This window comes from Thermobia domestica, chromosome 12 (assembly GCF_964235325.1).
Source record: "Thermobia domestica chromosome 12, izTheDome1.hap1.1, whole genome shotgun sequence".
Lineage (NCBI taxonomy): Eukaryota > Metazoa > Arthropoda > Insecta > Zygentoma > Lepismatidae > Thermobia > Thermobia domestica.
This window is the reverse complement of record NC_137465.1, coordinates 139308604-139322233: the sequence shown is the minus strand read 5'-3', so window position 1 is coordinate 139322233 and position 13630 is coordinate 139308604. Positions and strand designations below refer to the sequence as shown.

At 36.4% G+C, this 13630-nt stretch overlaps 1 protein-coding gene and 1 pseudogene across 1 annotated transcript in view; both read left to right on the top strand.

Moving 5' to 3' along the window:
- LOC145666680 (uncharacterized) overlaps positions 1-3057 on the top strand; it is a 346326-nt gene extending 343269 nt beyond the window's left edge. The window contains exon 3 of the mRNA XM_081734157.1: positions 2819-3057. Within this exon, the coding sequence (XP_081590283.1) occupies positions 2819-2929 (111 nt within the window). The 3' untranslated portion in view covers positions 2930-3057. The remainder of the gene's footprint in view (positions 1-2818) is intronic.
- Positions 3058-7595: 4538 nt separating this feature from the next.
- On the top strand, positions 7596-13173 carry LOC145666122 (adipokinetic hormone/corazonin-related peptide receptor variant I pseudogene; annotated as a pseudogene).
- Positions 13174-13630: the final 457 nt, after the last annotated feature.

Genomic DNA, 13630 nt, shown 5'->3' with positions numbered 1-13630 from the left:
GGTCTGATATGTTTCAGAAAAAATCACCATGCATCTTGCTTCTTATCTTTAAGAAGAAATAAACATAAGATATGCACAGGATCATGGTTGCCAAACCAATACGAGCTTTCTGTATTAATGAATGAAAATGAAAGTTCCAGTACGCGAATATTGATGTAACATACAGAATAACACAACAAGTTAGAACATGTTTGTCTCTGTCAATAATGTTCACGTACTCCACCCAGTGAAAAAAAAATCATACATGTTCGTGTCGCCACTCAAAAAACATGGTCTTGAGAACAAAAATATTTTCTTCGTACGGCAGCACTCTAATATGCTAGAACCGTACACACTGTAAACACAACATTGCAGACGAGTATAATACACATTATATTGCACAATAAACCATTACCCAGGGCACAGTACTCGCGTCTCTGAAGAGACACTTCACTTCATACAATCACTCGATATCGCTACTGTCAATATCATCTACCCCTGCGTGGTTCGCGTTGTCACTGTCCCATTTTAGAGATTTATAATATTCGTGGTGGATGGGTGGAATGTAGTTTAACTTGCTCATTAGATTATCATACTTAGGTTTCTGAATAGGGCTTCCTTCCGGATACTTGGATACCAAAACTATATCTTGCAAAGAGTGCGGTCATCCTCTTTCTCGCTGCAAACTTAGAGTAGTCCAAGGCTCACATGTCGAGTATGTGTATTTCACCTGGACCAGTTGGCTGCCTTTCAGAAATTTCATGCTAGTCGCTGTTCTCATATTAAAGACTTTTCCATCTTCTGTTTTCTTGCGAAATGTCAGAACAGATTGCAACGCTGACACAACCTTCATGTCTTCTGTTGTCATTTCGATGACTTGAAATGGTTTCTTTTGCGTGTTGTCTTTATCAGAGTGGCCCATTGAGCGAAGGTGTACACAGATTGTGTTTTCCTCTTCGCTCTCTCAATAATACCGAAATCAGCTTCCCAGGAGAGAAATGTGTGGCCAGGAACCAAAAATCTATGTTCTATTGTCTGGAGATCGGTGACGTCTAACTAATACAGCTAGAGTCCCACAATGACAGAATTTTTATTTTCCCTGACGTACGAATCACCATACACTATTAAATTACGACTGTTGAGTATATCCTCTGGTAGGTACATCATCAGCCGAAGAATACAGCTTCCAACTTCATCACTACCACGAGAGGCGACAGATTTCGGCCAGACACACATAACTGCAGAATCATCATGACAGAAATGGAATCCAAAACAATATGTCCACAACTGCCGCAAATAGAAACTAGTTTCCGTGCTTATCATAGGTGTTGGAAGTGCTTGTTCCATATCCATAGCAACAGCTATAGTGCTGCTGTTAATGTATTTGCATTCATGTTTTGCATTTCTCAAAGATTGGTAGGCTGCTTCGGCTTTACGAATGTGTATATGATATTCAGATGGTCTAGGTTCTACGTGTAGCATCGAATCACAAGTTTTACATGAGTCGGTACTTGTCGTTTTAAATGCGATGTTAAATTCATTATTGAACACATATAGATATGTATGTAATTTCACTGGACCGATTTCTCTTTCTTCACATTGTTCTACATACAAATCGTACATTTGTTGCACAGAATGCACCGAAATTATATACGAACGTTCAGGGTTTGCAGCTCTGCTGTAGTGAGAACGATATCTTGGGAACGACTTAATATGATTCCTGACAATATCTAGTTTTTCTTCCGAAATAACATGGGGGCGGTTGTGATGTTTACCTCGACGGTTCTCTTTGGGAGAATGCAACGGTTTGGTAGGCATATCATTCGTATGTGTTCTCGATTCACTACAGGCGGTACGCATTCTACGCTTAGTGATACCATGGGCATTGCAGAAAGCTTGCTTGCATACATTAACTTCCATTCCTGATGATGAACGAAGAGGATAATGAAAAGTATTGGCGCGCCTGGAGACATTTACATTTTTCCTGTCTTTATTGTACACACGTTCACATTCTGACCTCCTGATTTGCCTAAATAGATAGGCATTTTGCGTGTTGAAATCTTTCATGTTGTAAAACGAAAATATTATCTTTGGTTTTAGAAACGATATCCTTCATATATCTACACCACTCAGTTTTACAACACCTCACATCACTTCGCATGTTATCTGGTACTTCCTTTCCTTGTGTATCCAACGTAACTCTTTCTTGCGTTTCTCTTACTCTTACGTTCATTATCCTTCCATTTGTCTTCGTTTAGTTGCCTCTTTCGTGGTTTAACAGGCGAATTTCCCAGACTGGAATTACTTTCAACGTCCTGTACAGCAGCCATTATTACTGTCAACAGCAACATGTATCAGCGGCCACACTTGGCTGATTTCTAGATCGGCAACCAATGACAGATAGTGTTATATCTCCACAAACTCACAAAGTAGCTGGAAGCGGGATACGTCATTTTTCCACTCAAGAGTTGCAGCTGAAAGGGGATACGTCATTTTTCCAATAACATTTTTGACACGAATATTTCCTCATTTTCGTCCTACACTTATGGGATCCACAGTATCCGGAGCCGAGTCGTAACACTTCTTCTCAATATACCGGATAGTTCCATGTATCCAAATATGTAGATATCTCTATTTTCCAAATTTTGTGGGATACGCCCCTTTTCCACTAAGCCCATGAATTGTGAAATCTGCACCCGTATCTCTAGTTTATAAGAAAAGAAGTGTAGAAAGTTATTAGTTTACGACATGTGTTAAAACAGCATTGACTTTATTTTATTGGCGTGTAGTTCGATGCACTTATGTAGGTGATCTGAATGCACATTCCTTTTTTTTTCAGCCTGTAGAAGCAGTCAGTCGTCGACAGATCGCCAATGAGTATGGAGCTGTAAGTGAACAGTATCGGAATTTCATGTTTGACAAAATGACTGAAACACTTGTAAATTCATAAGGGGAAATTCCCTTTCGCACTCTGTCGTGGAAATTGATAATACTTCTATCCGATTTCTGCAACTCCTCATTGACAATCTGCTTGTTAGACTTAAGTCTGATAACGATTTTCTCGGTCAGCTTTGAAATACTCAGCAAGAAGTATCATGTCTCTATGACCATACAACATCTTTTCCATATCGACTATGTCAGTTGGCAATGTCGACTCATGGAGAACAAAAACTTCATCTACCACGCTGGGAATCTTGTGAATAAATTATGAATTAAAGCCTGATAAACTGATGATTTCTTATTTTTTTATAAATTTATTTTTTGTAATTACACATGAAGGTTTGATGCCATTACCAACTTCCCTCCCCTGTCTAGAAAGCGAAAGGGAATGAGGTTCCTGGAAAGTGTTCAGAGGTGAATGGAAATTTTCCTCCCTCTTCCCCTTCAATTACCCCACTGCTGTTTGCCATGTGCCAAATTACGATGAATTTCAATTAAATTATCATAGTATAATTATTTCCTTGTTAAATTATCGATAATTTTCAGTGGAAAAAAGGATGAAATTTGAAAGTTCCAAGTCAAGGTAATTAGACCAACGAAAAGGGGGAAAAAGTGTAAAACTTTTCATATAATTATGCGTACAATCCAAACTTAAAAGTTCCGTGTAATTAAGCTTACAAATTTTATGCCTATTTTTCTCACAACTTTATGGGTTGATTGCCCTGTGCTGTAAGCCCTTCATATAATAAATATAAGCTTCAGCAATTATTATAGTAGAAAGCAATGGATATATGAAGCCAAGCACTGTATTTTTTTCTGATTGTTTTTCTTAAATAACATCGATCGTTTTCGATCATTTTTACAAATCAACTCACTACCAATCTTCCATATATAGAAAGTGCCCCCATAAAGGAGAATTTTAAAAAAATGCTAGGACACATTCTGTTTATTTTCAATAAAGAGTTAATACACTGAATTTCAGCTCCATAAGTTTAACGGCTTGCGAGATACTTATTCTTTTTTCGCAAAAATTCGGATCCTCACTACCTCGTTAGGATATTATACATTATAATGAAAGCAATATAACATCCCAGTTTGGATTAAGGCCTAACTATATACCAAAAGTAATTTCATTTGACTTTGAAATTTGACCATGATGATCAGGCACACATAGTTACATTCAATTTTTTATATAATAGTTTATATATTACAGTGGTTCAAAAATGTTTTTTTTTTCAGTGGTTAGCTCCTCTAAAACCTCACAGGTCTCGAAAGCCAAGTAGTAGTATAAGCCCTATTGCTATTATTACAATTAAAAATATCGATATCCAGAATTGCCTGAAGTTCTTTTTTCACTTGGTTAGAAATACTCACCTCAGGTAAGTAGACAAAAGCAAATGGAAAAGGAAGGGAAATGAAGGTCTTGAAAGTAAAACGAAGACAAATTTACCAGTCTTCAGAAGATACTGTCTACAATGCAGTGAGCAGAGTGGATCGGTAGATCATACTGAGTCGGTGGGTCGCAGTGGGTCACGATCAGTGTTGAATTCAGATATTTTCACCCGGGGGGGAATGTGAACTCCTCGGGGGGGAGGGTTGTTTTTCTGTATTTTTGCTAGAAAGCAGCATATTTAACAATTCCATTTACATGTACATCTTAGCTAATATTGAGACTAATTGCTGATAAATATTCAATGTGAGATTATAATTAAAAAAAAACAATCGTTTAATTTTATCTAAAACATTAAATAAAGACTGTCAAAAATATTTTAGACTAAACTTTAACTGCTATTTACAGTAGTTATTTTTGTTATTATTTCCTATATTCAGTATTTACTGTTTGTTACTAATGTAGAAGTTTTTAAAATGATTGAAATTAACTCAAATATTGTTTGTCCTAAAACAAACCTACATAGGAATATCTTACCAAAAAGTAATCATTCTTTCTCACACTTCTGATTCTAAATCAAGTAGGCTATATTAACCTTGGTTTCTTCACCGCATACACATGAATAGTTTAGTTTACGAAATCTTCAGTAGGATTAGTGCCGTGTCGTGGAAAATCAGCGCTTGGGGCAAGAGTATACGATGGCACCCCCGTACATATGAGTGAGGTCGACAGACCAGCTGCGAAAGGTGAGAAAATTTTAAAAAGTAAACCCTGCTTTTCCTTGATTTTGAGCACTTTTTATTACTTTTTTCCTTTCATTTTATATATGTGCACATGTGTTTTATTCCTCTCTTTTTCTTTCCTTCTTTTCTTTTCTTTTTCCCTCTCGAATCGTGCGCCCCTTACTTCGGTGCCCGGGGCCGTAGCCCCGCTTGCCCTTCCTTTGTCACCTTCAATAGCAATTTTTCACTTATATACTACTATTATATTGATAAATTCTATATAAATCTCTAACCCAGGAGGGATAACTGTTCCTCCCTGATCCCTCTAAATAACGCACTCAGAATCTCACCCTTTAACTGACTTATTTTTAGTTAAAGAAAGGTGTGTTTACTTTAACAATCGTAAAGCACATTTACGTCGTTACTTCCGATGCGAGAAATGGGATTTAGGCGTTCTATTTCAAATAATGCAAGGACTGTACATTTTCAAGAACTGAAGTCTGCTGACATCAGAGATCATATGGAATGATCGAAAGATCTTCCCTATCTTTCCTTTCCTATCTCAATCTGTGCTAGTGCTACCTACTAATATATAATATAGGGCGAGAGTATAGTACCTACAAAAATACAAACTTTCTTCAACAGTTGACAATTTCATGTTCTGCTAAACTCGGTCATAGCGTTAAGAAATACAGGTTTTATTGACTATTTTGGTATTCTATCTTAGATGTTACATTTTTAATATTTATATAGAAAGGGTTTGCGTCATTTATATGTATATTGAGAGATCGGATTTCGACTGCATGTGCACGGAAAGAAAAACAAATAATTGGGAGAAGTAATTTCTACATTTTGTGACTGAAATTTTGGGAGTTTCTCCGGGGGGGGGGGGATGAATTTTCTTCGGGGGGAGATTTCCCCCCGCGCTACCCCCTGAATTCATCCCTGGTCACGATGGGTGGTGGGTCGCAGTGGGTCATGGTGGGTGGTGGGTCACAGTGGGTCACGGCGGGTGGTGGGTCACAGTGGGTCACATGCTGCTGACCCACGACCCACTGACCCACTCAGAAAACTAGAGCAACTTGACCCACTGACTCACTCCATCTCTGCCTCATATGATTTCTAGCTTTTCTTCAAACTAAACATGTTCCTTAAAAAAATCAGATTTCAGTCAGAAGACAGAAAGAATACGATAAACCAGCTGCTGGATATCCCAAAACAGGGATTCCATCGCTGCTTCCATGGGAATCCAAGGAGACTACTTTGAAGAAGATTAATGTAATACAGTGGTATCTGAATACACATTATTCTATGAATAAAAGTCGGATACGTTTTGAACAAACCTCGCATTTAGGGCTAGTAGTATTGGGCAAATTCTATTTAGCTTATTTTCTATATTTTCAATCTTTAATTTATGCATTAAAATTCAAAAGAATGATGAAAAGCGTGTTGAAAATCCTTAGCATTCTAAAGATGCGCATAAGGGGCTAACAGAAATTTATGTCATTCAGTGGCCAATAAACTTTGCTGAGACTTTTCTAAAAAAAAAAAAAATAAAGTAGACTTCCAAAAGTGTACAAATTCAATACTGGAGCCAGAAATAATTGTTTATAATTTCAGATTGCAATAGAACGGAAATGGAACCTGTTCTTCGGACGTTTGATCGATATCAAAACTAGTTTCTCGCTATTTCTTGTAGTTTTTACTATTGTGTAGGAATTAACATTGAAATTGATTTACTACTTCCAGTTTTAGTAAAGATATAAAGATGGAGATGGAATCTATTGTTGGAAGCACTTAGAAAATAGCGCTTCTTGCTTTACAAACGTTCTCGCTCTGATATCCGTTAATGTAGACGTAAGCGTTCTGTAAGAGTTCCTATAAGTACTTATGCATACTATAAATTGGAAGTCTAATAAGATTGGTTTTTGAACGTTGTAACCTGAGTTTGATCTTTCATTGACACATGTGTGCCGGTCCGACATTAAACTGTTAAGTTTACTTGTTGTGGGGCGCTGATGCAGAAAGGCATATTTTGTATGAAAGAAACTTCATCGTGGGAGCTAACATAAACATCTAACTTCCAAGCGTGGAAGCAGCAAGGTGAAGGTTGCTCTTAAGTAAAGCGGAAGAGATCGAATGTAGGTTGCAGAAAGAAAAAAAGAAAGAAAGAGATGGAGAGAGAGAGAGAGAGAGAAGTAGAAAGATACAGAGAGCTTTGCAACAAGTGCTATGTCGGTCAACCTGAGAGCAAGTCGTGAATGCTCTTTCGGGCATGTGCAGAAATAATCTAACTCCGCTCATGTTTTCTGCTTCAGATCGAATCCCGCGCGCGCGACAGTTCCACCCCCGCCTCGATGTGGCTCTAGAAACCTTCCGAGATAGCAAGCTACTATCAGTCCGCTCCTGAGAGTGAATCGCGTGTTGTTCAATAGATGTCGCACGTGGTGTTCAGCCATGTAACTTCGAAAGCGGGAATTTCATTAAATCGTGGGTAAAACCGTCTAGATAAGAGAAATAAAGATAGTAATATATCCTAAAAGAAAAGTCCTCATTTATCAGCGATGAATGCGGACGAGCAGATTGATTATGACACTGTTAACATTACATGCACAGCATATAATTACAGTTGCAATAGTAATTGGACTGAAGCAGAACTGTCAATGAATAATGGGACTGCTACGAATTCTTCACAAATATATCAACTTACGCTTCCGCTTGATCTACAGTTTAACCAAGAAGTTCTCGCGTCTATTGTGGTGTACAGTGTTTTATTTGTGATAGCCGCTGTCGGGAATTTAACAGTTTTTATTACTTTGGCACGAAATAGGCATAGGAAATCGCGAATTAAGTTAATGATAATGCATCTTTCAATAGCCGACTTAATGGTAACTTTTATAATGATTCCTGTTGAAGTGGGTTGGCGTATAACTACACAATGGATAGCCGGGAATGCCGCGTGTAAGATTTTTGTCTTTCTCCGAGCCTATGGATTGTATCTTAGTTCCATGGTGCTAGTATGTGTAAGTCTGGACCGTTATTTTGCGATTCTGCATCCGTTGAAAGTCAACGACGCAAGACGGCGAGGCAAAATTATGCTAATGTTTGCTTGGGCCATATCACTTATATGTTCTATCCCACAGGTAAGAATTTTTTTAATTCTAATACATGTATGTCGCATCTATTCTTCTTATTATTATAAGATTATGATAGTTATGGTTCTCCATTATATTTGTGGTGGAGCTAGAAATAATAATCGAACTGGGGCTGGGTGCAGATAATCAACGTCGCCGATTTCTGTACAAAGATGTCCAAGCAAAGACAGCTAAATCATGGAGACTCAAGCGATCTTTGTGGGAGGCACAAACTCCCTCGGCTCCCCAGGATCGGCACTCGTACTGATAACTATCAATTTGTGCTAACACTACCTTCCTGCTTGTCAGTATACCCAATATTTGAAAGTGTTTGACAGTTCTGCAGGGCTTTTTTGTGTTATTTTACAGAATAACATAAAAATAAATGTATACTTTGTATGACGCACATTCAGATGTTTGGTACCGGTACTATAATTTATCTCTCATTCACAAGAAATATTTTCTTTTCGTTGCTGTATATCAGCAATTTCAAACTCACTTTGTGTGCTGAACGACTATATTCGATATTAATCTCAAAGTAGCGCTCTTCATAAATGGAAGGATTCACATTTATTCACACTGACATCTAAACGAGACGCTAAGGCAGATTTTCCACAAATTTGTGCTTAAACATGTGTATAATATTGCAGCAATATATGACAAACTAAAATATACATAAAATTGTACCTTTTAGTTCAGCACTCCATTCTCTTGTATCGTATTCAGAGATGAATTGGCGCTATGAAAAGTGCGGCAGTACAGATATTGAAATTGCATCATACCAATTGGTCGGATTGGAGAAGGGCATTATGTCATTTATGGGCGTGGTTGATATAGACATTTCATATTATGTCCATAACCATATATGGTTTTATCTATAACATAATTTGAGATGTATACAGGATATACTTCATAGAAAAGTCTAAATAGCTTTTATTTTCATTTAACATGTATAAAATCAGCTCACATCGTTAACATTGAAGGATATCAAGGATAGCTATAAATTCAAGTTAGCCATCCTTATACGCACGTTCAAAAGGAATTACCAACAGATTCAGGAAACATGTGAATTATTTTGGGTATTATTCCAGAAAAATAATGCAAATATTTCACCTAAATGTATTTACTTCATTTATAACAATTTATTTGTGTGGAGGGACGTCATGAAGAAGAGGTCGCACTGGGTGAGCTGGTCCATTCCTAATCGTGTGGACTAAAATAGGTGGGTGATAAAGTGAATGATAAAATAATAGATGGGATGAATTATTTAGGCTGCAAGAAATGGAAGAAACCTGAAGAGAGAAAGAAAAACTCACGGACACGTTATTATAAAGCACAAGTTTGAGTGACAGTATCGAACGTGCGGTCGCACCAGTGGTTAATGTCATTATTACCAAAGTATTAAGTGACTAACGAGAGCGATTCCTTGTTCAATGTTTGGATGTGTTACAAAACCTTGGAGGAAAGCCCAAATAGTGCTTCTATTCAAACTTTAAATAGTAAATACTTCTTCACATAGCTTTTATTTTTTTAGTTTAAATTTACACTATTTAATGCTCGGAGGCTGAGGGAGACAGTAATGATGATAATGAACGAAGTCGTGGAATGAAAAAAGCGATGAAACGAGATAGCCCAGAGAAAAGCCTTTCACCCAGTGTTTTTTGCACCACAAAACCCATTTAGCGCGATGTGAGATCGAACCAGGAATTTCACGTATCAGAGATGAGTCTTTTATCAGTGAGCCCTCGCGGACCCTCACCTGGCATCCTTCTTGAAATGTAACGGAATGCGATCAATCACCTAACTATATTACTAAGTCTACTGCTCTGACTTACACAGACTCTGCTTCACCTTATTTAAAAGGAAATCTGATGTACTGTAAATCGTGGAAATCCATTAGACTGATGTTATGAGTGGACTCAACTGCTCGGCCAGGCAGCAGCAGATAAGTTCGATTTACAAAAGTAATATTCTTAAAGAAAACTGGAAATCACATGAACCTTATTTTAGGAGTGCAGGATGCAGGATATCCTTATATTTAATTTTAAAATAAGGAGAATAGCAACATCTTTATACGTATAGAAATTTTAATGGAATATGTGGTTTCGAGAAGTATGGATTTCCGTAATATCAAAGTGGTGTCGACATCCCTAGGGAAATTTTCTATAAAGCACGAAATGGCGAGAGAGAAAAGAAAAACAAAGAAAAGCTAAGAATGGTGAAACTTGTCTTCGGTGCGTTAGCTAAGTGTACTCATTGGTCAATACCAACTGTTTTATTGTTTTTGAAAGCCCAGAAACACGATTATATGAATTATATCTTTGCAACTTAAGTTCCCAGCACAAACTTGAGTAAAGCAATAGAAGCTTTTTAATTTTTTCTTTCATTTTAAAAGTTTTTAAAACAAAAACAAAGCGGGATCATCGAACAATTTTAACCATTTATACAATATATCGCAACTTCTGTTTTTTATGGAAGGAAATAAGAAAACAGGCGATATATATATATTTCGCTTAGTTATTTGTTTTAAAACTAGGTTATGCGACTGCATAGAAAGCAGATATAAACTAGGGCTATCTAGATCTGCGAATTGGAATCATGACATAACTGCCGTATGTATGTATGTTACTTCTGTTAGCTGATCTAGTGGTTAGCGAGCGTACATGTGGTGCACGGGGTTCAGAGTTCAAATCCCGGAGGGAGAGCCTTGAAATTTGAACTTCCAACGGTGGTTTTGATTACACTTTCAGCTATGGATCCATATCTTACATAGCCTTGTTGCTGAAACACAATTTTACGGTTCAATCTATTAATCAACTTAGATAGTTCAAGAACTGGCTGAAGCAATATCTACATCTCAAAAATATTGTCCTATATAGGGATGGCCACAAGACAAGATTTGTGGCTTTCTCGTCTCGAAAATGTGCTGTAAAAGTAATGTCTCGACTCGAAAACTGTAACAAACACCGTGTGCGTGGGTTTTCTTGGGGCACTCCCGTTTCCTCCCACTTTCTTCATTCCACCACTTCATTCATTACTCATCATCACCGTTTCCTTTAGCCTAACCGGCATAATCGTGGGACGTAAAACAAAGATTTCATTTTTTCGAAAACTATATATTGCTCTATTGGAAGAGCCGTGTCTCGATTCGAATTTTGTCAGGAAAAATCCTGTTTCGACTCGGCTCGTGCGCATCCCTAGACCTACATTTATCGATGTCAAAACTTACAGTACGAACACGCACGTTTAACTTTTAATAATAATAATAATAATAATAATAATAATAATAATAATAATAATAATAATAATAATAATAATAATAATAATAATATTAATAATAATAATAATAATAATATAGATAATATAGATAATAGATAATAAATGCACTTTGGTGGACTACACAGGAAGCTTTATTAGTCCGTGATCAGACGTTTAGACCCTATGATTTGTTTACCGGCTACCGTGCCACTGTTTGTTTTCCTCAAGCATACCAGAAAAATGTCAGATTGAGTTGCAGAAAAATGATAAGAGTAGTTGAATTACCATTGTCATAAAAGTAATCAAATTAGAAATTTGGCAAAATAAGGGCAAAGTTAGTAGGAAAAAAGTATACATTTATATATACATTTATAGTTTACGGACTATAAAACGCATCTTAATTTTTAAGTATTTTTTTTAAAATACCGTAACATTTTTAAATCATTTTTGTTATTAGATTGCAAAGCCAGACAGTGTTAGCAAGCTTGTATATCCACGCAATTCATGTTCGTCGCATCGGTACACTGATGCTGCCAATTGAATCCAATGTTTCCAGATAGAGATAGGTTTCCCGCAGCATCGAATATATGGCCATTTTTAAGGCTGGCGGGAATTTTAAATCAAACACGGGACATTTTTATATGAATTTCGAGTATAAGGCACACCTGAATTTTGGAGGCAATTTTTCGAAGAAAAGAGTGCGTCTTATAGTAAAATACGGTAAAGAAAATGAAATCAACGTTTTCTGCTAGATCATCACGACAAAACGGTTGAGCCGACTGAAACAAATTCTTGAACATAGCATTTTTTTTCGATTCTGATTTTTATCGTATCATTCTGATTAAAACAAATATCCTAAGAGGGAAGAGGGGTTTCGATTTTTTTTTCAAAGTTAGAATATCTGATGAGAGAGAGAGGATTCTCGGCCTATGAACTCCTCATTAAAGGGAAGCTGACTGATATCCTAGCCTTTTCGGAAGTTCAGCTTCTAAGTGGGGTAGAAGAAGCACTATTTACTAATATTTTAATTTTTGATTTCGTATTTATAAAATGCCGAATATGAGGAAATGGGACCGTTGGAAATAAATTGTTTTTGAACATGATCTGGGCACTTGGAACGAGCTGGGAATTTATGGTTTCCACCTTGATTGAAGTACTATTCTAAGAAAGGAAAAAGCGGGTTCAAATTTACCTTTCAAATATTTCCAAAAACTTTATTTTTCTCTTTTCAAAAAGCAATTAATTAATTAATTAATTAAGTTTTTCCCGGTGAGTTCACCAGCCTTAGGATCCAATGTTAAAAAAACCACTCATTAAGCTAGTATGAGTTTAAACCTTTCAAAATAACGGAAACTATGAAATAAAGTGGCAATGCTTTTACCACTTAGATGTAATTTAAGTCTTTGGAATATTTTATGAGTGTCAAAAGTGCGAATCTTTTAAATATAAGCTTAATTATTTCATCGATATGAAACAAACTTATTAATATTTTTATTCCAACATTTATTATTTTTGAAAAATTAAAAGTAATTGGGACAAGTAATACTTTCTCTTAATGGATAGGAAGAAACCATTATTGGTAAATCCTTTAAAAAAAGGTATAATAAAGAAATACAATTATTCATAATAATTAGTAACAATCATAACCTGTTTGATTTCTACGGAGATTAATTTAATTCTGTCGATCTAATAATCATACAAAAATATTTTCAAACTTTCCCGTTGCAGGCTGCCTATGAAGGAGGCTTAACCATACTAAAGTAAGAAAGTATGAGGGTCGTGAAAAAAAAAAAAAAATCGAATTCGAGATTTCAGAGCATTTACACATTTTATGGCCTCTATATGCTGAAAATTTTGCTTGTTTTGGACGGATGTCCGTCTGTTTATCCATCCACTCATTTTCAAACCCGATTTCTTTGCTTTTTAAATTAAGTTCTATCATATCTAGATCTAGATGATATCGCATTTAGATCTCTGTTGCTGTTTGCGAAGAGAACGATATTATAAGCGAAACGGCGATGAATAAGGTATTTCGAACCTCCAATTATCACTTTTTCTTCCAGTTGAGAGATCAAAACAGAGTCAAGAACATTTATATAAATCTTGGATGGAATAATATCACCCTGTTGTAGCCTTTCTCTTTTCTTACACTCTTTTTGTAAAGTGGGGGCGATGGTTCAGTGGTAGAGCGTTCACCTCCGGTGCTT